The sequence below is a fragment of the Eptatretus burgeri genome, chromosome 17 (assembly GCF_056783735.1).
Source record: "Eptatretus burgeri isolate ZD-2024b chromosome 17, Ebu_testis_v1, whole genome shotgun sequence".
In the NCBI taxonomy this organism is placed as follows: domain Eukaryota; kingdom Metazoa; phylum Chordata; class Myxini; order Myxiniformes; family Myxinidae; genus Eptatretus; species Eptatretus burgeri.
Genome location: NC_140977.1, coordinates 7288996 through 7313875, shown reverse-complemented (window position 1 = coordinate 7313875; position 24880 = coordinate 7288996). Strand labels below are relative to the sequence as shown.

General features: G+C 47.1%; 2 protein-coding genes across 7 annotated transcripts in view; both read left to right on the top strand.

Annotated features, from left to right (window-relative positions):
• EMSY (EMSY transcriptional repressor, BRCA2 interacting) overlaps positions 1-7017 on the top strand; it is a 65302-nt gene extending 58285 nt beyond the window's left edge. The window contains 2 exon segments of the mRNA XM_085863414.1: positions 6818-6899; positions 6902-7017. Of these exon segments, the coding sequence (XP_085719540.1) occupies positions 6818-6899; positions 6902-7002 (183 nt within the window). The 3' untranslated portion in view covers positions 7003-7017.
• Positions 7018-8767: 1750 nt separating this feature from the next.
• The window catches only part of LOC147009194 (uncharacterized), a 53102-nt gene continuing 36989 nt past the window's right edge, over positions 8768-24880 (top strand). The window contains exons 1-4 of one of the 6 annotated variants that reach the window (XR_015053109.1): positions 8768-10098; positions 12181-18897; positions 18992-19113; positions 19890-20440. Coding sequence is in view for 1 of the 6 variants with exons in the window: in XM_085863407.1 (XP_085719533.1) it covers positions 16787-18895 (2109 nt within the window). In the remaining 5 variants the exon portion in view is untranslated. Of the gene's footprint in view, positions 10099-12180; positions 19598-19889; positions 20442-24880 lie in introns of those variants that run through there. The other 5 variants (XR_015053108.1, XR_015053107.1, XR_015053110.1 and 2 more) reach the window with 5 other exon arrangements.

The window sequence follows — 24880 nt, the reverse complement described above, 5'->3', positions numbered from 1 at the left end:
CCCTCAAAAGTTTGTGTGATGAAATTTAACCAAGCTGGGCCAAAAATGTCAAGGTTATTATATTGTACGAATATCCTCGGCTTCGGCCGGGCAAATGCACATGCACACGGCGATTGCAATCGGCCGAAATAGAGTGCTTACTTTGATTAAACAGGAAGGGTTCGAGTGTGCATCACCTCCCTGCTGCGCATCCACACCTGTCGCATCGATGTGATATCTCCTGATGCCGTCTCCGTCGACACCTTGTGACCAGGACAGAGCCACTTCCCTTTTGATGGTCATCGGTTGTAAACTTGATGCTGTCCAGATGTTATTTGGAAGGTGATGATGCTGTACCTTTTCTGGAGGATTTTTTTTTGTATACCTTGTCGAGGCTCGTGTGAGAGCGAACACACAACGCACAGCAAGGGGGGGGCATGAGACAAGAGGGGAGGGAGTGGGAAGGACAAAACAGTGGGGAACAGAGACATTAGGAGATCTGTGAAAGGGAGAGGGATGGGACGGGGAGAATGGGGAATAGAAGATGGACGTTACAGGGACTTTCAGGAAGGAAAGCAGGGAATTTGAAGGAGGTGGGCTTGGGTAGATTATTGGGGGTAGAAAAGATTGAGGATTTGGATGGGGGATGATAAGAGGTGGTGAACAGCTGTTTTGAAGGCCTGGAGGGAAGAATGGGAATGAATAGAGTGAGGGAGTTTATTCCAAAGGTGGGAAAAAAAGAGGAATGAAGGAGTGAAGATGAGCAGTGATTCGTGATTTTGGTAGTTTTACCAGAAGGGGGTTCTTGGCAGACCTTGAGCACCCTGCGGGGACAAATTGCAGAGAGAGCAGGGGGGGGCGAGGCTAGAGAGGAGACGGTAGAAGACAGAAAGACCACCGACCAACCTGTGGTGATTGAGTGAGAGGCCTAAAGACTCAGCCTCATTGCGGGAGATGCCAATGATCCGAAATGCCTTGGTTTCTACAGTGTGAAGCCGAGAAAGGTCGAAGGCAGGAGCACCAGCCCAGAGGGGAGAGCAGTACTCCATCAGGCTACGGACAAAAGCTTTGTAAGTGGTCAGGAGCTCAGGTGGGCCGAGGAAGGACTTTGCACGACGGAGGATTCCCAGTCGGCGACTGGCTTTGGAGGTGAGGTTTGAAATGTGACTTTCCCAGGAAAGATCATGGCAGATAGTGAGACCCAGAAGCTTGAAAGAAAAGACTTCTTCCAGAGGATTGTTGAGAAAGTGAATGGGGGGGCGGTTTTCTAAACGGTCCTTTCGAAGAGACATAGTGAGAGCGTGTGATTTGTCCGGATTGAAAGACATGTTCCATGTGTTGGACCAGTTTGTGATTTTATCCAGATCTGCAGTGAGCAAAGAAGCTGCTGCTTGCCGGTCTGAGGGATGACCGATGGTACGGCAGAGGGTGGAGTCATCGGCAAAGAGATAGAGGATTTTCCAGAGAGTCGGAGAGATCATTGATGAAACCAGAAAAAGAACAGGGCCCAGAAGGCTACCTTGAGGAACTCCAGCCTGGACAGGAAGAGGGGATGAAAGAACTCCATTTAGGGCCACACGGTGACTGCGACAGGAGAGGAAGTCTGCGAGCCATGAGTGGAGATGGCCTTGGATACCATAGGAAGAGAGTTTTGTGAGCAGGGCAGGGTGCCAGAGTGTGTCAAAAGCACGTGATATGTCCAGGGATACGGCTCGGATTTCCTGTCTGGCATTGACGGCTTCCATCCATTGTTGGGAGAGCAGAAGCAGCATATCCAGGGTAGAGTGATCTGGTCTGAAACCAAATTGATGATCAGAAATCAAGCCATTGGAGAAGAGGAAGGATTTGATGTCTGAAGCAATGATGGATTCCATAACCTTGCTGATGATTCTGAAGGCTGATTAGTCTGTCGTTGCAGGGATCTGTTTTTGCACCTTTTTGTGCAGGGCAGTGATGTTTGCTTATTTCCAAGCAGATGGCAGATGACCTTGAGCAAATTAGAGGGTGAATAGAACAGAGAGAGGGTGAGCAAGAGCAGAAGAGCAGGCTTTGAGGACACGTGGGCTGATGCCGTCTGGACTGGTTGCAGAATCTGAGTCGAGGTTTGACAGCAAGCTCTCCACCTTGTTAGGAGAAAAGGACACAGAGTCAAGGGACAGTTGGGTGCGACTGGGTAAGGTGGGTAGAGAAAGTGATGGGTTTTGGACACAAGATTTGGCTGCAAACACCGAGTTTAGACATTCAGCTTTTTCACGTGCGGTATCAGCAGTGAGGCCATTTGAGATAAGGGAGGGGATGGAGGGGGAACATACACCAGAAACAGATTTGATTAAACGCCACCAGGATTTTGAGGAGGGAGAGAGGTTTGAGAGTTCAGACTTGAGATGAGAAAGATGTTGTTTTCTGGCTCTCCTGAGGGTAGATACACACTTGTTCTGAGCTTTATGGAAGAAACTGAGATTGCCCTCAGTTGGGTTTGCTTTCCATGAGGCAAAGGCAAGTTGTTTCAGGACAACTGTCTCACCACAAGCTTCAGTGAACCAAGGGCGGGAGGAAGGGTAGGACAACTGAACACGAGAGGGGATAAATCTGTGCATGAGGGAGAGCACGTTTCTTTGAAAGAATTCCCAGGATGAGTTGATGTTGGAGAAAGTAAAGATAGGAGACCAGTCTATAAGTTTGATGGCTGCTTGGAGACCCTGCCAGTCGGCTTGAGTGAAATGCCAGACTCGACGGCGGTGATGTGGTTCTCTGATAACAGCCAAAGAGATGTCCACTTTGACAAGCACGTGGTTCGAAGAACCGATTGGAGCGAAGGAAGAGCAGCAGATATTGTCAGGGAAATTTGTCAAAATCAGATCCAGAAGAGATGGAGTACCATTGGTTGAGATCCGGGTCGGGAAGTTGGCCGATTGAGTCGCAGAAAGCTTTTGCTGAGGTGCCATGACAGGTGAGAGAGGTACCCACACCTCGTCAACTGGCATGATGACGATTGAAGTCGCCACATATGAGGAAGAGAGAGTTTGGATGAGAAGATAGAAGTTGGTCCATGTTTTCGGATAGTGAGGTGTAGATGGAGTCATCACTGTTAGGTGGACGGTACAGTACACATATAAACATGAGGTGGGAGTGGAGGGCAGCCGTAGCCAGAGGTATTCCTGGGGGTGTGGGGGAGTGAGGGCAGTGCATGGAGAGTGAGGAATAGAGTCTTTGATGAAGAGAGCAACTCCTCCACCAGGGCGAGGCTCAGGTCTGTCATACCGGAGGAGGGAGTAACCAGGGAGAGATACTTGGGAGTCAGACACGTCTTGGGGGAGGAAAGTTTCTGTTGGGTAGATTATGTCTGGTTTGTCAGTGGCAACCTGTATGGAAAGATCTGAAAGGTTTGAGCGAAGGCCCCGGATATTTGAGGTCCACACTTTTAATGAAGAGCAGTTTGTTTAAATAGCAGAAGAGTAGTGCATTCTGATACAGTAAAGAGTACCACACTTGTGAAAGAGGAAGAGGAAGCATTATAAGAGATCGTTTTTATTATTATTATTAATGTTTGAGAGAGTTTTTGACAGATTAGGTCATGGAAGTGTTGTAGAAAAAATCGAGGAAGAAGAAGAAGAAGAGGAGATGAAGAAGAAGAAGAAGAAGAAGAAGAAGAAGAAGAAGAAGAAGAATTGAGAGTTGTGAGTGAGGAAGGAGAAAGGTAGCGTTTTTTTATTATTATTTTTTTAAATTTTATTTAAGATAAGAAATCGAGTGATTGGTTGGGAGGGAGGGATGGGGGACGTGACGAAAGTGGGGAAGATAGAAATTGAAGGTAATTGGAAGAAAACAAAACAAAAGAAAACAAAACAAAAAAAGAAGAAAAAACAAAACACGATCGTACACCGAGGGGAACCGGTAGGCCTCAAGCCTCAAGCGTTGGCCTCAAGCATCCGGTCAGACAAGGTCGACAAAATCTCACAAAATAGCACAATTTTTGAAACAAATCCGAACTAGGAACACACGGGAACATGTAAGTGAGAGAATGAACACTTAAAATGGGACAGATAACGACCGGAAACTTAACTTTGAGATCGTCAGCAGAGAGCCCTGAAGAAGACCTGTCAACGCTCCAAACCGGAACCGGAAGTCCGGAAGGATGATTCAGACCTTCCCAATCCCTCTCCGCTGGAGCAGTAGTCGTCACATTTCTCCTTAGGGCGAGCATCATGCAGCAAGGTCACCCCCCCCCCCCCAACACAGCATCCCTGACTGGTTGTCTGTAAATTTCTCATCACACCTCATAAGTAACTGCAGTACAGGTGAACCCTCTGTATTTGAACATTTACTATTCGCAGTTTTCACAATTTGTGGTGAATTCTCTGTAGTACGATTTAGCATCCGTAGCCCTTGGCTACTCATGGTCGCAAAAACGAAAAGTCCAAGCCAGCACAGCATCAGTAAAAGTGACGTCTCTTCACCAACGTTGGTCCAAGGCTGGTCCAATGGGAGCCATGTGACATAAACATGATGGGCCAAGGGTTAACACTTGGCAAATGGACAAATTTACGTTGGGCCAACAGTAGTGCTGACATTGGGCCAACGTTTACTCAATGTCCGTAGTGTGTGGAAGAACCCTCAAAAGGAACCCTCATCTTTCTCCTCTTTAGCACCATCATCATCATCATCATCATTATCATCATCCTCATCGTTAAAGGTAAGTTCAGTTATACAGTATGTGATAGGTTTATTCTTCCTTACGAGCCAAGCACCGAACCCCCTTTTTAACCCCATAGGCCGTCAGTCTTGGTATTCACGGTGTTTTCCAGGCACCGAGGTCTCTTCACAATCATTATCAAATATATAATTTCTGTCCTTCAGGTAGCATTTCCAGTCGCTCTGCTGCAATGGCCCCACGAGTTCCCTTTGTTTAAACGTGAAGTCCACTCACACCCAATCCGAATGAAATTTCACGAATGGTCATGAAGAACTTTTCCGAAATTGACTTCAATACCTTGATTCCCTTGCTCCGTCTGCTCGGTTGACAGAAGCTGGTTGCATGAGATGATGCTCAAGTCGCTTACCACCTAAACGCAGCGTGTTCCCTCTTCTTTCGTATGAAGCGTATGGCTGTGAATGGCGTCGTTGCTTGAGGGCACGGCTGTTGTCACTGTCGCAGTGCCCCCTGTAGGTTGTGGGCAGGAATATGTAATCTGTTGTTTCGGGTGTCTGCATTAGTTCGCCTGCTCTTCACAAAGGACATCGTGGGATCTTTAACGTCCACCAACTAACGCCGGCAGACGGGACGCCCGGTTTAACGTCCATCCGAGGGACGGGCACACTCATTGATGCCTCGCCGTACCTGCGAGAAGATGACAGTTTGCAGCTCGGCAAAGATTCAAACCCAGGCTCGACAGCTTATCGCCGAGTGTGCGGACATCCTGCCAGCCCGCACAAGCACGAGAAGGACAAGCATCATTTGTCGATGTGTTTGTTGCTTTTATTTATTTATTGCTTTCTCGAGGCCATGGATTGCTTCACAACTTTATTTGAGGACTTCATTTTCAAAAGAGGTATCAAAAGATGTGGCACGTGTCGCTCAACCCGTACCCCGGCAAAATAAACGGTGATGCAAAATGGACCGTGGGTGCGAAAGCATCGCCCGTGATAAATCACTCGCCCGGGGAGCGTCCGGGCGGCTCGGTTTATGACCTTGGGGCCGGATGACGAGAGATCGTGGGTGACCGGGGAAGCATGGTTTCCAGCAGCTTGTGTACGCGCGTAATGTTTGGATTTTCCGGATAGCAGAGCCGCCATCAATCAGGCCCGCGAGGTGAAGGACCGGTTTGTGGGACGTGATGGGAACGTTACAGATCCGTCCCCGATGGCCTCCACGTTCCATAAATGTCAGCCCAGGTCGAGTGCGTTTTATCACGATAACGACCGTTCCATCAAGACTAGTCCACAGGGGCACTGTATCCCAGCACCGCGGTGCTCAGCCTTCCTGGAGGAAAGGTACAAAACGTCTCTCGGATCGAGTTTACCGGTTTTTGCAATCGATGACGCACCGCGTTTGTGGCGAGAGGTCGAACCCCCTGATGGGGCATTCTTTCATTCCTCAATTCATCTGTCAGAGACTGCACATCATCATCGATTTATTCATTTATTTATTTATTTATTCCCAGGTTTGAGCTTTGCTTTTTGGAAAACAAAAAGAAGGAAGTGAAAGTGTATTAATTGACAAAACCTTCATGTGTCAGCCTTGTTGAGTAAACATGCAATTGAAATGAACATGCGATTGTATTACCAGCACTGGGAAAGTCCGTGCCATTTTTCTGATTTATAACACAATTCCCCTCGAACCCCCAAGCTGCACACGTCGTGGGGTTTCACCAGGTCATGCATCACGTCATAACATGAAGTCATCTTTTGTTTTGAACATACCTGGAATCTGATCACAAAAGAATCGAATACCTTGTTGTTTTTTTTTGGCACTGTTTGTCTGTGCGAGTTCTATCCCGTGTGCTCGTGTCTGTGCGTGTTCTATCCCGTGTGCTCGTGTCTGTGCGTGTTCTATCCCGTGCTTATCTGTTATTTGTTTTAATTGAGGTGCTTGACTGAACTGCTGTGCTCAACTTGAGAAACACAACACCACTTGTCTCGATATTCGGTCACGTGGGAGGAAAGGAAGGGAAGGGAAAATTGTTCTGAAGGGAAGGGGATATCGGTGCAGCTGGATCATGTGTACCTACGGCAAAGAGCATATTAATTTTCCAACAGGTAAAATCCCTCACTCCACCGTCTGTCATTGATACTCTCTGTTCCACTGCATGAAGACTTGTGGCCCTTCTGGATTCCCAAGGGCTGCCCATTGTCCATCTGCTCGTTGGGTGGTGCAAGAACAATGCCGATGAGTGCAACACCCCAGCGCAAGTTCCAGCCTGGCTTATCGGTTCGCAGCTGGGGGATCTTAACCACAAACTGCAGATTGTTTTTTGGGCTTCTTCATTCAAAAACAGGGAATTGATCTTGGTGGTGCTTTTATAATCTCTTTATGGGCTATTGATGTGCTTGAGACCTCAAAGGTGCATCTATTTATTAGATATTTGCTAGGAGGGGAGGGGGTTGAGGGTTGGTTGGGGGGAGGGGGGTGAGGGGTGGTAAGGGGAGGGATTATATTTGTGTTCCTTTGGTTGCATCATAATACACTTTGTATGCTGCTTTTGGTGTAAATGACAAACTCACTAATGCTCAACACCCTTTCACCCTTCTGTCCCTTCTCCATCTGCAAGGCGAGTGCAGCCAGTGTGGTGGTCGAGCCAAGTGGACTTCTCCATGTGGTTGCCTTCACCAGTCAAAGGCTTGAGGCTGAGGAGGCACGACCAGCACCACTTGGTGACAGCAGCTCTGATGAGGCGTAGATGAGACACTTCTAGTCTCTCTCTCTCTGTCTCTCCGACTCTCCGACTCTCCGACTCTCTCTCGACCTCTCTCTCTCTCTCGACCTCTCTCTCTCTCGACCTCTCTCTCTATCTCGACCTCTCTCTCTATCTCGACCTCTCTCTCTATCTCGACCTCTCTCTCTATCTCGACCTCTCTCTCTATCTCGACCTCTCTCTCTATCTCGACCTCTCTCTCTATCTCGACCTCTCTCTCTCTCTCTCGACCTCTCTCTCTCTCTCTCTATCTCGACCTCTCTCTCTCTATCTCGACCTCTCTCTCTCTATCTCGACCTCTCTCTCTCTATCTCGACCTCTCTCTCTCTATCTCGACCTCTCTCTCTCTATCTCGACCTCTCTCTCTCTCTATCTCGACCTCTCTCTCTCTATCTCGTCCTCTCTCTCTCTATCTCGCCCTCTCTCTCTCTATTTCGTTCTCTCTCTCTCTATCTCGACCTCTCTCTCTATCTCGCCCTCTCTCTATCTCGACCTCTCTCTCTCTATCTCGACCTCTCTCTCTCTATCTCGACCTCTCTCTCTCTATCTCGACCTCTCTCTCTCTATCTCGACCTCTCTCTCTCTCTATCTCGACCTCTCTCTCTCTATCTCGACCTCTCTCTCTATCTCGACCTCTCTCTCTATCTCGACCTCTCTCTCTCTCTCTCTCTCTCTCTCTATCTCGACCTCTCTCTCTCTATCTCGACCTCTCTCTCTCTCTATCTCGACCTCTCTCTCTCTATCTCGACCTCTCTCTCTATCTCGACCTCTCTCTCTCTCTCTCTCTCTCTCTCGTCCTTCACTGAGCTGGCCATATGGAGGCAGTCACATTCCTCAACCAGAGGTGTATAATCGGGACAGCAATTTGGCCAGGGTGCCAGACACCATGTCATGTTCAAGGTGCACCAGCAATCGATGCACACAGATGGGTCCTCAACTCGATGTTCCATTCGAGGGTTGGCACACTTAATCCAACACCCTGCTTGTGAAGTATGAACCTGACAGTTTGTAGTCGAGTCGGGAATCGAACCAAAAGCGCATGACCACTGCACCACCCTTTTGAACAGACTGTGACGCTCGGTGCGGATTGCCAGCGTTTTTGGATCATTTATTTTGTGACTATCTTGATGCCCAAAGTATTTACGTTTCTTGCAGCAATATAAAGGTAACTTCAAGTCTCATTCGTGCTTGGACATACATTTATTTTTGATCATGTGATTGCCCATGGGGAAGCTTTGGGGGCAGTGTGGGAGGGGGGGGATCGGGTTTATATATATATATATATATATATATATATATATATATATATATATATATATATATATATATATTTATATATTTATATATATATATATATATATATATATATATATATATATATATATACACAAGCCGGTAGGCGGCGATGGGTTGCCGAGCATGGAAACTATAAAATATCGAGCAAAATGGATGTCATATAGTGGATAGGGAATCACCTTAAGATTATGCATATCAAATCTCATCCAGTTACATCTACTGAAAACAACTCGGTATCCATTTGAATGAAAAGTATCGGAAATCCCCAAAGTTTGAGGGGGTGCTGTGGGTGAACAAAGATCTAGATCGAAAATCCGGCTCGATCGTTTGTGCACAATGTATTCCAGACGATTAGTGTGAATTTTCATGACCATCCTACCATAACCCCAGGAGAAGTAGCATTTTGCACGAAGGCACCTCCAGCTTTTTTGATCCACGCGAAGGCATATTATCGATTTTTGCACTAATTGACCTTTGACCCCTGACCAAAGCAAAATCGGTCAATATGTCCTGAGGCAAAGTTGTAGTACTCATTGAGTACCATGAACCTGCAAAGTTTCATTCGTATCGATGCACTCACCTGGTCGCTAGGGGGCCTTCAATTTTCGCCAATTTTCGCGCATACCCTAATTGTCGGGGGCGCTGTGGGTAAAGTGTTCCATATATCACAAAAACCGGAATATATTTGATGGAACATCACCTGTAGATCATTCGTGCCAAATTTCATAACCCTACGTGGGATAATGGCTTTCGGAATTGATTTCGCGTGAACGGTACCGATTTTGAAGGTTTTTCGGCTGTTGCTCAGGTACCAAAGCATCCCTAGTAACCATCACAATTTCCAAAGCGCTAGGTCATAAGATGTACCTACCACCCGAGTTTGGTCAAAATCCACCCACGCTTACTACCAATTATGCTGATGACAAACGAACAAACAGAATTACTGACAAAAAGGGTCACCTATTTCGGCGACCGTGTGTGTGTGTGTGTGTGTGTGTGTGTGTGTGTGTGTGTGTGTGTGTGTGTGTGTGTGTGTGTGTGTGTGTGTGTGTGTGTGTGTGTGTGTGTGTGTGTGTGTGTGTGTGTGTGTTGCATGCAAAGGAGGAAGGGAGAGGTTGGGAGCAAATTGAGAAAAGAGAAGTTTGAGACAAGAGGAAGGGAAAGGAGCTTGAAGCATGATTGCGTATGGGGAACAGTGTGGGGTACAGTGTGCGGTGAGGGGTTTACACCCTGCACAACATAGATGTGCCAAGCAGCATCTCTCTGTTGACTTAATCATGTGACAGTTTTGCTGCAATCTCATTCACAGGTGGGCAAGGTGCTGCTCAGTTACGCTGCTGGTAATCCGAGTTCAAGTCGATCCCATAAGCAGTCCATGATCAATAACAGGTTTACATGGGATTCTCCTGCGGTAATCTTGATATTTTACCATACTCTGACTCGTGATCTTGCAACACCGAGACGGTTATTTAGTTTGCACAGGTTATAAACTAATTAATAGTTTTAGGAATACAGCATCACTCGGTGTTGACTTCCATTCCACTCGACTCTCACTTACATCGGTTACTGTTTGGGTTTGTTTTTTTTTTCCACTCATGCCCACCCCCCATGATGTGGGATGAACATCGTGCCCATCCCCCCCCCCCGAGTTGCCACCTGTTCACATCTGGTCTGTAATAAACCTGCACCGGAAGTTGAGGGGTTTGAGCGTGAGCAGTATAGCTGGACATCAACCCACACTCGAGTCGAAACGATTCATCTCCGTCCCAGCCTTTCATCCAACCCCGAAAACCATTCACAACGGACGTGGCTCCGGCACTCTTTACCACCTCCCTGTTTGGCTTCTCACTCCAGCTGCTTCGACTTTCCCTGCCGACTCTCAGCTCTTCCAAACTCGTGCATTTTGGCCTGGTGTGGATGGAAACTCACCATGTACGACGGAATTGCAATGTACATCATTGCAATTGTGATTTAGCTGTAGCTCGAGCCGTGGAATTCCCTCGAGCTGATTAAGCTCTCTGTGGCTTTCCCCATGGAGCTCTCATCCCATCGGTATCATAACACATCTCATTTCTCCTTTTGTGACTGGATCGCTGGCGATGGAAACCCCCCCCCCCTCCCTCCATGTTGAGGAGGTTCACCTCGATGCTTCAACTCTCACTTCTTTATCCACTGCCCACACCACCCAAACGACTCGCCCACTCTTTGAGGAAATGGAAAACAAGGCATCATGGTGAACTGGCGTTTGATTTTTGTTTTCACTTTGTATGTTTGAGATTGGAGCCTGGTGTTGGCGCAGTGGTTAGGGCAGCGGCTTGGGATCCCAGTGTCCTGAGTTCAAGCCCCGTTGGCTGCTGAATTAACACCAGGGGGTTGACTCAGCCTGTCATCCTTCCGAGGTCGGCGAAATGAGTGCCAGTGTACTGGTCCCGGTGTATGCCCAGGTTAGAATAGGTGTACCATATCCCTGTGTGTCGTAAGAGGCGACCAGGGTTGGCGTCAGGAAGGGCATCCGGCCATAAAACATTGCCTCAAGAAAAAGCCTAACCCCTGCACAGCAGGGAAAAATGGCTGTAAAAACAGTCATTATTTTATATATTATATATGTTTGAGATTGGAAAAAGGCTTTCCTCCTGCAGTGGAGGACCGGACCCCTGGTGCGACAGCAGCACAAATTTGCTCCCAAAGCTTATCCAGCATAACATTTTGACACCTTCATACCCCCAGAGGGAGGGGATGATGTTTTATCAACAGAGGGAGCCGTGGTGGGCTCCGAGTTCCACCAGAGCGGGTCCTCCGAGTGAATCTGCGGTATCGAGCGCAATCACGTGTGCACAGTCTTGGCGGTATCAACGGCACTGTGAGCACGGTCACGTGTGCACATTAGTGACCTCATGGTATCAAAGGGACCGCTAAGTACTAAATTCGAAAGCATCTGACCCGGTTTTTTCGCCGCAAACGAATGTTGCAGACTTTATACATGCCCGTTCGGGGGAAACGTGCGTGCGTTGCGCACTGAGAGCCAAAGGGTTAAAACCGCAGGAGTGAAGTGTCCTAAATAAATGATTGTGACTTAAGGTTATAGCCTATCGGGGCACCGTGACCTACTTTCGGTCTTTTGAATGGAACGCTGCAATAAGCGTGATGATAAGAATTGGATTGCCCGTTACACGACGAGCAACGATCTTAAGGTTGGGGAATGAGGGTTGCACACTGATGTCACCGGTGGCCAAGCTTCTACTTTCTATATCGCTGGCTGAAAGAGGAGTTTGTACGTGCAGGGCAGACATGAGTAGACGTTGGACAAAAACTTATGGCATATGGGATTTGAACTTGCTTTGGCAACTGATTGACTCGAAATCAGAATTGTTTTAACAGAAAAAGGCAAATATGTGTGGTTGTGTTTTCATTTAATAACTTCTTTAATGAGGATTGTCAACGTCTGTCTGATGTTATGGATCGATTATGTATTATTATTTTTTTTTGTTTCCAGGTGTGTTGTGACATGTGATGTCACATTTCCAGCAAATGATGTCCCCACAAAAAAGTAGTGTGTTGCCTGGTTTATAGAGACCAAATCGGCGACGCCGGTTCAACGAAGCTTTAGGAAGACCAAAGGAAGGCAGCCACCATCGAGCTGAAAGGATTCATGAGTGGAACAAAAAGTTTATGGAAACTGGTAGCATCCTGCAGAGGAAGGGGGAAGGACGGCCACGCACGGATGGTGAGGATGTTGAACACGGTGGTGAGTCGTTCGAGCGCAGTCCCCAGAAGGACGTTTGGATTCGGATGATGATGATGATGTTAAATCCTGACAAAACTTTGAGAAATGTTCTTTAACAGGCAGAAAACCACATCTTTGTACCAATTTAATTATTTTTATTTTTTATTTTGGTTTTAATTTGGAATTATAATTTGTGGACACGTGTATCGATATTGTACCATGTAAAAGTTTGTGTGGGTTATTCGAAGTATATTTATATTTCAGGTTAAATTAGTCAAATTATAATTTGTAATTGTGATTTAGCTGTAGTGATATCGCCGATATCAGTGATAAGTGATATCACGGATAATTATCGGTGATAAGTTGTGTGATTGCATTTGTTTTGCATTGCTGTAAATTAACATCCTTTATTAATGCGTGTGGAACAAATTAAAAGTAGATAACAAGACCAGTGTCATTTTATAGTTTCAGTCAATACTCGGTGTGCTCCAAGTAAAAAAAAAAAAAAAGTGATAGCACTCAAGAATGCAAAAGGCAGACACAAAGTGTAACCTTGTTCCTACATTGGAGTGTGTTTTGGATTATTATCTTGTTGGATAATGAATCCTCTTCCGATTTAAACAATTTCTAATACTCATTGGAGCTGCATGGTGCTGCAGTATCTGCTTGTACTTCTCTTTTATTAGTGTCCCATTGATTTCAACAAGTTTTTCCGACGCCAAAAACTGATACGACCCCAGACAGTCACAGAGCCTCCCTGGTGTTTCACAGTAGGCTGCAAACATTGTGTATTGTAACGTTCTTCAGGTCTGGCATGCGAACTGGCGTCTCTTGAGTCTTTAAAAAAAAAATAACTTCGATTCATCAGACCAGAGTAATCATTTACACCATCAGACTTTTATTCATCAGATCATTGTTCAGTTGCCCAATGTTGGTGTTGCCTTGAAAACGTCTTTTCATCTTGTTCTGTGGTCTCAACAGTGGTTTCTTTGATGCAACTCTGCCGTAGAGACCTCCTGCATTCGGCCTTCTGTGCACAATGCTGAAGGAGATGTTAATGTTCAGGCCTGCTCTCATTTAGTTTGTCAGCTGCTGACTTGATTGTCTTCTGTCGTGTAAGCTGAACAACTTCAAGTGCTTGTCTTGCCTTGGGGAGGTTCTTCTGGGTCTTCCTCGCCTTTTCTTATCTTGTACCGAGCCAGTTTCTTCCTGGCATTGCAAAGTATGGATCTTCACATGCTGTTCTGTTGAAAGTTTCTTCCTTGGCCCATTCTGAAGCCACTCATGGACTTTCAAGCAAGGGAACAAGCAAATGAAAACTAATTTCACATTTTCACTAATTTGAAACTTTTTGTTGTGCTTTCTTGTAATTTGCATTAATGTACCTGGTGTTGATTATTTCAATCATTTTATTATCTATCTATAATTCCAGCAATCTATGTGTGTGTGTCTCTGTCTGTCTGTAAGTGTGTCTGCGACCGCCGTTTCTCGACAACCACCGGTCCGATCTGATTGAAACTTGCCAGGAATATTGCTGGGGACCTGTGTATGTGCCTTTTCAAGGTTTGATATTAATCGGACAAGCGGTTCCCAAGTTATGGCCATTTATTTATCAACCATTGACAGGACACTGTGCTGTGTCGTCACAATCACAATTCTTTTTTTTTTGATATGATGTCACAATTGATGCTGGGGACCTGAGTATGTGCCTTTTCAAGGTTTGATATCGTTCTTCTTCATCCGTTTCAGCTGTTTCTCAAGTGTTTCCCAAGTTATGGCCATTTATGATACGGTTGGTCTGATATAATTGAAGCAATGCCCCAATCCAGTCGTCGTTTACAAGAGCGAAGGAACGAAGCTGCGTGTCATGATGAAGTTACGAAACAGTTGTGGAACAAACAGACAAGTGGTTCCTATCTATAATTCCAGCAATCTCTGTGTGTGTCTGTCTCTGTCTATGTGTGTGTCTGCAACCACCGTTTCTCGACAACCACTGGTCCAATCTCATTGAAACTTGCCAGGAATATTGCTGGGGACCTGAGGATGTGCCTTTTCAAGGTTTGATATTAATCGGACAAGTGGTTCCCAAGTTATGGCCATTGATTTATCAACCAATGACACGACACGGTGCGATGACGTCACGAGTGTCGTCACAATCACAATTGTTTTGTGTTTTTTATGATGTCACAATTGACGCTTGGGACCTGAGTATGTGCCTTTTCAAGGTTTGATGTCGTTCTTCATCCGTTTCAGCTGTTTCTCAAGTGTTTCCCAAGTTATGGCCATTTATGATACGGTTGGTCCGATATAATTGAAACATTGCCCCAATCCAGTTGTCGTTTCAAGAGCGAAGGAAGGAAGCTGCGCGTCGTGCACGCACAATAGAATCGGACGAAGCACAAGCTGCTCGCTTGACACGCGACACTACGCGCGTGACAAGGCGTCGTGCAGCTGAAACGGATGAAGCTTTTGTGTGGAACGAGGACAGAAGAGGATTTTGCTGCAACCACGGCAAGATCAACCTAAAGCATGATCTTACGAATCCAAAACCCGGTTCAATTCCATCACAACCTCCAGATGCTATTAAAAACATTTTCCTCAACCAGGACTTTGTGAAGCACGCGAAACAGTACAACAATGCACTGGCAATGGCAAGTATTGGTGTCCGAGAGATAGGTATGCCTGGCTTCAATCCTGGAGTGCGCATACAAGGTAAGGTTTTCCATTACGTTGGTGCTCCTCTTGCCGATGTGGGTTGTACTCCACGCTTTGCTCAGATCTACTTTCACGATCCAGCCCATGAGTTGGAGTATCATCGTGCTCACACTTCGAACAGTAGCCTGAATGAGCAGTTTTTGCTAAGAGCACAACAGGCCATTCATGAGTGCAACCCATACGTCCAGCGATTCAAATCAGCCATTGAGTATGTGGTTCATAATGATAGCGCTAATGAACTGAAAATTGTGTTAACAGGTCGCACGTGGCGCCGAGACCTTCATCATGGTACCGTCAACCTTCCCTCACCAGACAGTGATGTGGCTGTCATTGCTCCAGGGTCAATGACAACAGAGCAGTTTGGAAGGCTGGCAGTCGGTGTTCACCTCAGAGGAGGAGGTTTACAGACAATAGACGCCATGCATCCAGCGTATGACCCTCTATCATACATACTTCTGCTACCCTGCGGCTCCCAGGGGTACCACACCGAGTTGGCAGGGATAACGCCAACATCTTTCTACCGCTACCATCTCCAAGTACGTGATCCTACTCATCACTTCAATCTACTACTTCATGGTGGAAAGTTGACACAGCAGTACGTGTGCGACAAGATGGCAAAAATTGAGTCACACCGTCTCAATTGGATTCGCTGCAACCAGAAGTCAATTAAGGCAGAAAAGTATAAGATCATCGTTGATGCGTTGAACGGTGACGCTGAGGTGCTACCTGGACGCCTCACCATTCTGCCGCCGTCAATTTATGGGTCGCCACGTTGGTATGCCAAAGAGTTTCAGGATGCAATGGCTTTGGTCCGAGTCAAGGGAAAACCTGATTTTTTCCTAACATTCACCTGCAACCCAAAGTGGCCAGAAATTAAAGAATCGCTTTTTGAGGGTCAGGCAGCCAATGAAACACCTGATATCATCGCCCAGGTGTTTCATATGAAGGTGGAAGCACTCCTCACAGACCTCCTCAAGCATGACATCTTGGGGCATGTGGACGCTTATGTGATGGTGAAGGAAACGCAAAAGCGTCACCTTCCCCATATACACATGCTCCTGACTGTGGTACCTCGCGACAAGCCCAGAACACCAGCAGATGTCGATCGCGTGGTCTCTGCTGAGATTTCTGACAAACGCACAAATCCTGAACTACACCGTATTGTGACATCACACATGATTCACGGCCCATGTGGGGAATGGAACATCTCGAGCCCTTGCATGGCAGACCGGAAGTGCACAAAGGACTATCCCAAAGCCCTATGAGAAACGACAAGCTTCTCTGATGACTCCTATCACCTGTACAGAAGACGAGCAGAAGCAGCACCTGGTGATCCCATCATGAAGATAATACGAGGCGGTGCTAACGTATTAGTTAACAATGCATGGGTTGTGCCTTACAATCCATATATTGTCCTTGGGTACGATGCTCACATCAACCTTGAGATTGTATGTGCTGTCACCAGTGTGAAGTACCTGTACAAATACCTTGAAAAGGGCCCGGACCAGTGCCTGGTCAGACTAGAGCCACATGAGAGGATGTGAGAGGCATTACGACATGATAAGTGACACGATACGAACTAGGGCGTTACATCACCGCATCTGAGGGATACTGGCGCATATACGATTTCCCAATTCAAAGCAAGTACCCACCAGTTGAGATGCTGGCACTCCATCTACAGGATGAGCAGGTGATCACGTTCAATGACGAAGGTGCCATACAGAATGTGTTCCAACACTTCACCTACTTTAGGAAAAGGTTTCAATTGCGGAAGAGAAGGCTGAGTTTCCAGGATAACCGTAAGGCTGATACGGTTGGGCGGCTACCCATTATTTCCATCAAATCACATAATGCCGAGTTGGACTATCTACGTATGCTACTGTACCACGTGCCTGGCCGCACATGCTTTCAGGATCTCCGTCGTGTTGGTGGTAGGGTCATGGAGACCTATCGGGCAGCCTGCATTGCGTATGGCATCGTTGACAATGACCAGGAGGTGGATTCTGTTATGGAAGAGGCTGCAAATATTGCATTTGGCCCTGCAGTCCGCGAAGTATTTGCCAACATGCTCATATTCGTCCTCAGAGGCAACCACGTGCAGTTCTGGGAAAGGTACAAGTATGTGCTGTGCGAGGACTTCATGCGTGCAGCAGGTGTGAATGAGCCAAATGGACGCATTGTGAGTGAAGTGCTCCTGGAGCTGAGGGACAAAATTGAGAGGCACGGCTTTTCGCTCAGTCAGAGCTTTGGCCTTCCTGAGCCTGAACCAGTCCATATCAAATCTCGCATTCCCCGCGTTATCGAGCACAAAACAGGGCACAATATAGGAGAACTTGAGGCTCACGTCGCTCAAACAGAGTGCCTTCTTAATGACAAGCAGCGTGTTGTTGTCGATAAAGTGATGACTGGTGTGGAACACGGACATGGCCGGATGATTGCAGTTGATGCAAGTGGTGGGACTGGGAAAACATTCACATCGTCTCATATACTCAACAAAGTGCGAGCAAAGGGCAAAGTGGCTCTTGCGACTGCTGCAAGTGGTATTGCAGCTACTCTGCTGCCTGAAGGGGTCACCTTCCATAGTAGGACCAAGTGTCCTCTCATTCTCACTGATGAGTCCACTTGCAACATCAGTGAAAATGACACCACTGCAGCACTCATACGAATGACGAATATAATGGTGGTGGATGAGGTTTCAATGATGGATCGTCGTGCATTGGAGGCAGCAGATCGAACATTCCAGTGGCTTCGGGGCTCAGAGGAACCATTTGGCGGCATCACAATGGTTTTCAGTGGTGACTGGAGGCAGATCCTTACCGTTGTGCCACACGGTAGCCGTATTGACATAGTTGGAAGGTGCTTCAAGAGCTCATACCTGTGGAGAAAAGTGCAGATACTTCGTCTCACAGTAAACATGAGGATCATGCAGGGTGCTGGAGAACAACAGGACGAATCTGATTTTGCAAAATTCCTGCTGGATCTGGGAGAAGGGAAGATTCCTGTCAATCCAGAAGAGGGTGAATTTGCTATTGAGCTCAGGGAACCGCTCATTCTTCCAGGTGAAAAACTTCAGGATATTGTCATTTGGGTGTACGAGGGTTTGCACAACAACATTACCAACCCCAAGTGGCGATGCGAGCGTGTTATACTATGTCCGACCAATTCCGAAGTCGATCAGGTAAATGACTACATGACGACCATATTTCCAGGGGAGGAACATGTTTGCTGTAGCGTCGATACAGCGGAATCTGAGGGTGATCATTTGTATCCGCCTGAGTTCTTGAACACCCTTTGTCCATCTGGTATGCCTCCACATCGGATGACTCTCAAGGTGGGTATGGTGATCATGCTGCTACGAAACTTCGACCAGCAAAGCGGGCACTGCAATGGCTCAAGGTACATCATCCATCAGATCCTTCCAAATCTGTTGGTTGCAAAATCTGTGATGGGTGTCAATTCTGGACGCACATTGCTCATTCCACGCATAACCTTGAGTCCATCTGACAACATGTTCCCATTCACTCTGCGGCGTCGGCAGTTTCCGGTACGACCATGCTTTGCCATGACTGTGAATAAATCCCAAGTGCAGTCACTACACCATGTTGGTGTCTTCTGCACGAGAGACTTCTTCAGCCATGGTCAGTTTTCTGTGGCGACCAGTAGGGTTGGCAGATTCAGCAGCCTCCGCATTCTTGCCCTGGACGAGGAAACAAAGAAGAAGTGCCGTTTCCTCAACAATGTTGTTTATGAAGAGGTGCTAACGACATAAAGGTGTGTACATGTAGACAATTTTTATTATTATTTATTTATTGAAGAAAAATTGTTCCGAAAATAATTTATCAAAACATGACAACTATATTTCCAGGGGAGGAATATGTTTGCTGTAGCGTCGATACAGCGGAATCTGAGGGTGATCATTTGTAAAAGCCTGAGTTCCTGAACACCCTCTGTCCATCTGGTATGCCTCCACATCGGATCACTCTCAAGGTGGGTATGGAGACGGCTTGTGTGGTTGTTGTTTCTGGCACGCGGTTTGAGTTTTGTTTTGTTTTTTTGCACCTACGGGCATGCACTAGTTTTTTTTTTTAATGAACACAAGTTGTTTCCTGAATGCTTTCATTGTAATAATAAACCTTTTTCGATTTCCTAATTTGTTTTTATATACTCAAAACGTAACTGATATTAAATTGACTTTCACATAAATTTGAATTAATATCTACCTATCTTGCACACAAGTAGCTTCCCACGAATATTGAATGGGAAATAGCATCTGTGCCCAGCTGCCTCGTCAAATTAGGGGGTTCGATTCAGTTCTGTTAATGAGGCTTATGTGGTCACGAATAAGCGATCAACAGTTTGTTGTCCTGATGAGCCCACAACAAGGGCGAAATCAAGATCGACATCTCTGCCTTCGTCTACTCGAGACCGGAGGCTTTAATCTCGGCCTGAAAAGGCTTCAGTACCACAAGGATGCCTCCTAGTTTGTAGGTGGTGGTGTTGTAATGTATGTACATGACATCAGCATCATGTCATAGTCAGTGTGTTTCTTTAGTTTTTTTATATATATATATATATTTTTATATATATTTAAATATATATTTAAATATTTCTGTATTTTTTATATATTTCTGTATTTTTTTATGTATATTTATATATATATATATATATATATATATATATATATATATATATATTTTTTTTTTTATTTTATTTTATTTTTCGCTCTCTTTGTCAATATCAGTCTTTTTGTATGGCCGGTGCAGAACGGAGCCTTCCCCGGAAAGGCGGGTCTGCTTGCTCTCCCTGATAGCAGAGACCCAGCGAAGTGAAACAGCACGTGCTGGAAAAAACCACTGGCGGAAGCTTCAAAAAAATAAAACATTTGCGATCAAGTTCTTCTTTTCTTAGAAAGCAAAATCGTGTCAGAACGTTAGTGTTTAACCCCCAATCCTCCCCCTTCCCCCCACTGTGGGATCAGGTCTCAATTATGCTCCAAATAATCAGGTCTCTCGAGAGCAGCGTGCAGGTGACCCCTCGCGACATTACCTGTGACCAATCAAATCTGGGGATTGGAAGGGCCCGTGTTTTGAGCAAAAATCCCGATAAGCCACCGCGATGATGACAAGTCGTGGGATTCAGGACTCTCTGTGGCCAAGTGCAGACCACATTTTGCGGATGGTGGTTTCAATGTGAGTGGTTGCTTGTTTGTTCCTTGACTGAATCAGGAACAACTACTCCGTACTTCTTACCGCATCGAATAGTTCCTCGCATTAAATGAAGTCGAATAAAATTGCCAAAAGTGCAGCTTTTATCTTCAGTTCCACATTCTCAGGCTACTATCATATATCTGGAGTATATTAGTTAAATGGTTGAGGAAAAAGTGGAAATGATGAATGGCCAAAGACGGCTGTCAACTCTTGAAAACAGACAAACGTCTGACTAAGGACGATGACAGACACCACCAACCCCCAGATGATAATTCGAGCAAAATGGAAACATCAATCTCGTCAGATCACAATGGTGAAAGCCCTTTCCACATGGCGCTGTCTGGATACATACTCACTCGAAGAATGAAAGGTGCATGCACACACATTCATATACACACTTATTGTTGCAGGTTTGCCGGCAGGGTCATGAGTGGCCTCTCGGACCGCGTCCCGAACTTTGAGCCTGACGCTGACCAGCAGTAGTAAACTCCGCCGCACAGCGGGTTGCTAAACAACCACGGACGCAGTCTGAGCCGATTAACTTAGGAAGGGTCCTCGCGTCCACTTCCCTCGTTACCTTTGCGACAAGCTAATCCCCCCAGATAGGGAACCGTGCTCTCGAAGCCCCACTCCTATTTATCAATTAAGAACGGTGGAGCGGAACCTTAAGTGGGACGTCAGATTGTCTGACTGGAGCGGATCAGCGGGACAAAACTCCCATCCACTATTTGCACACTCGTGTCTAACCAATGGAGAAATGGCCAGTCGAGCAGGTTGGAAACTATAAAGGTCTTGTTAAACAAAAGCACGTACTTACAGCAATGCAGTGTCACAAAAGAAAGTCTTACCCTTATACATGTAAACCCCTCAGCAGTCACCTGATCATGAAACCTCAGACATACAGTAGGAGCCTCAATCGGTCTGGGAACATTAGATAAGCAAGGGTGAGAGACAGGAAGATGGAGGGCAGGGCTCGTTGGCAACCCCTCGCTCACCTGACGCAAGCCTGCAAGCTTACGTGGTCCCAAAATGAAAAGGGGAGGGGGATGTGGGGGGAAGGATAGACGGTGATGGTGTAATGTGCCGTGTGCCAGAGAAATGTGGTGAATGCTTCGTAATGCGAGGAGAAACTCGTAACTGCGTATCAGTACCCCTGCTCTGAACGAGTCGAGGGGAAACCGTTGATGGCTCTTTGTGCGTTCCAAGTGAACAATTAGAATTTGGGAAAGCAAGAGAAGGATCATGTAAATCGGTGTGTAACAGCCATCCATACAGGCAATGGAGCTTCGCAACTTGTCAGTGCACCCTCCGTGGCTCGCTCGCACTCACTGCCGACTGTACCCGTCTGCACGGCGACTTGGCTCGTTGCTGGATTACTTCTCTGACACTTGATATTCCCTGGATTCAACACAGCCTCAAATTCTGGGTGACCTGGGCTTATAAAGGCCTTCACCGAGACGTGGTCAATGTCCCAGCATACGTTGTTCCTCACGGCTGAAGGTCTTGTTTAACGGCGGATTAAGACTGTACATCGTCCGCCTTTACGTTGGTGCACAGCTGTTGCCAGGCCATGCTCATTGGGCGAGCTCCCGATTTGGAGATGCTGTCCTCTGATAACCGTGCCCATATGCGGTCCTTCCTGCTCGAGCGAGCCCTGGATGTTCTGGTGCTTTGTCCCGTTGAAGAGATTTGCACTCCCTGGTCCACGCCACTTTATTCCAATGGCTATTGGATTTGTAATGCATGTTGCTTGTGTGTATGGATACACTGTAAAGAAGTGTGAGGTCTCCTTTTACCTTCGTAGCACTCTTTACTTCCTTCTTCACCTACCCTGGTCTCTTTTTACCTTAATAGCATTCCTTACCTTGTCCTTAAATGGTACCCCACCTCCACCGTGTGGGGATCACAGGCTCAGAACTGAAAGAGGTCCAGTCCTGCATCAACCACCACCCCCCCCCCCTCAACACCACCACTCCCCGGGGGCTGATCTACAAACTAGGTTAAGAAACAATCCTGGACGAGATCTGGAAACATCTGTTTTTTCTCATTCCCTGACCCTCAAACAGTCTTCTCCATTATCGGCACTCCAAGTTGCGTTTGCCCCTATCTTCAGCTTCCATTCGATGTGATGCAACTTCCTTAACTGCCAGTGGACAGCGCAGCTGCGCTTTCCTTCCGCTGCCTGGTTTGAGTCTGGATATGGCCAATGGGGCATTGCTGGTGGCATCTTCATGACCGGACATTGCAGCGATCACACGCATTGCGTTTCCCAATGGTTGGGTGCTTTGATGTCACAGCGGACCGATCCCTCCGTGACGCTGCAGGTCCAGTCCGTCCATCGATCTCCATCCTCCTACGTTGCAACTTGGAAAAGTGAAACAAAAGTCCGTTTGGATACGCGAGAATTTCCGCTCCCAGGGCCCAATGACATGTTTCGGACATGGCTGCGGTCATTTCATCACAGGGGCAGGCACGATGGCCCCCACGTACGCATATTAGCCTCAAATCAGTTTAACCTGGGTTTGAATCCCGACCCAGTTATAAACTGCCATCCTGGTGTCTTGCAGGCAGGTCAAGGCATCAATTTGTGTGTCATCCCTCGGATGGACGTTCAACTGGGCGGCTCCCCAGTTGGTGGACATTAAAGATCCCACTGTGTCGTTTGTGAAGAGAAGGCGAGCTATCACTGGCACCCTGAACAAATGACCAATTCCTGCCCGAACCAAAGGTGCATAATCAGCGGCCAAGCCACGCCCTCGGGCCTCAACCAATGATGCCACGTGCTGCGTACTAAACAAGAAGACTCCATCAGATGTGCTACTTACTACACCGCCGCAGGACAGCTCTCAAGTCATGCAGCCATTTTGACTCGTGTTGTCAGGATTCAATTCCCCGGAGATGTGATGCGACCACAAACTAATTCTTCCTCGTGCTTCGCACACCAGGGTGTTGCATCAAGGAGTACGCCGTCATTGGAAGTCGGAAGCGGAAGGGGGCTGGGAGACGTTAAACCGGTTGTCCAGACTGTTCGCTCTTGCTAGTGGACGTCAATAAGACCTCACATCACCTCTTGAAAATGGCAGCCCTTGTTTGCCAGTGCCCATGAGAATAAACTCCATTGTGCTGTCATTGATCTTCTGGTAACACACCAGGTTGAACTAGCAGGGGTTGCAGGCATCACCAACCTCCATTGTGAATGGCATCACGGACACGATTCCTCCGTCGTCTGTAGCATGAAGGCTGCGGGGTAGCTTCATTGGCTGAGGGTACAGCAGTGCCCCTTGCTTGTTCGGGCAGGAATTTGTAATTTGTTCAGGATGCCAGACCCTTTCTTGACTTGACAAGACCCTTTCACAGACATCACACTCACCCAGGTGTGTGTTTAGTTACCAAGCTTCTTGTGGAGCACTCGCTAAGTGGCTTAAGCACTCCGTTCAAAACAGTCTACAAGGAACTGTTGGCTTGGCAAGCGCTAGCAAGCTGCTTCAGTAACTGAATCCACCCTTGATGCACCACTCAACAATCCATCCAAGGATGAGGATGAGTGTCAGGTGGCCCCGTGAGTGGTTCCTCGTTTTAATGATCAACATCCTCCCTCTACCCCCCCCCCCCCCGAGGTGTGTGCAAACGTGTCACAGTGAGTGAGAAGAGCTCGTTTGTGATGGTTTTCCAGGCAGCGAATCCTGGTGATTTGGGGTTGGTGGGGCGGGGGGGTCTAAAGAGTTTGGTTCCTCTCGTGAATGACTCTCTCAAACATTCCTCCTTCATTTCCTCGTACGTCTCAAGGTTTTCCGAAAATCCCTTTCGTGTTCCACGTTCTCTCGATTTCCTTTTTGCCTGCGTCTCGTCCTTGCCCAAAGGAGGGAATCTGAGTGATCTCGAGTCCCAGATCACCTCCAGACTCCCACCCCTCATCCAACCACAGCACCCCCCCCACCCCACCCCAGCTTGAGCAATGCACTGTGCAGTTAAAAAATCGCTTTGTCAACAGCCTCAAAGTGCTTGTCAATTATCATTTACAACATGAAGGTTTTCCTTCCAATCCCCATGAGCTTCGTACAACCCACATCTCTCGCCATGCACACTTTAAGCGACGTTGTTGCTAAAGAGCCTTGACCGTTTATTACAAAGTGCCCCGCAGCTCATTTCGTATTACAAAGTGCCCCGCAGGCACGCCATTTAATTCCAGTTGCCCAACTCGAACCCTTCGGCGCCAGGCCGTCGGGCCAGGCTTGCCCTGAGGCCTACGCGTGGGCCCGGACGCCCACCGGCCAAAATAAACTTTCCCTTCCCGCAAACTTACTTCCTTCATTCATGTTTAGTCCTGGTGCACGTTGTATTGTCTGACGCCCATTGATTCACTGCCCTGATTTTTCAGTTTCCAAGGTACAACGATGGTTTCTGGGGAATCCAGCCAACGGGAATGTTCGGGTTCCTTTGATGTCTGGTATTCCAGCTCGTCTGTTCGAGCTGAGCCTGTCAGTGTGTGCATGGATGGAAGTGTATCTGCGTTACATACATACGTTTGTCTGCAAAGGTGGAGGGGT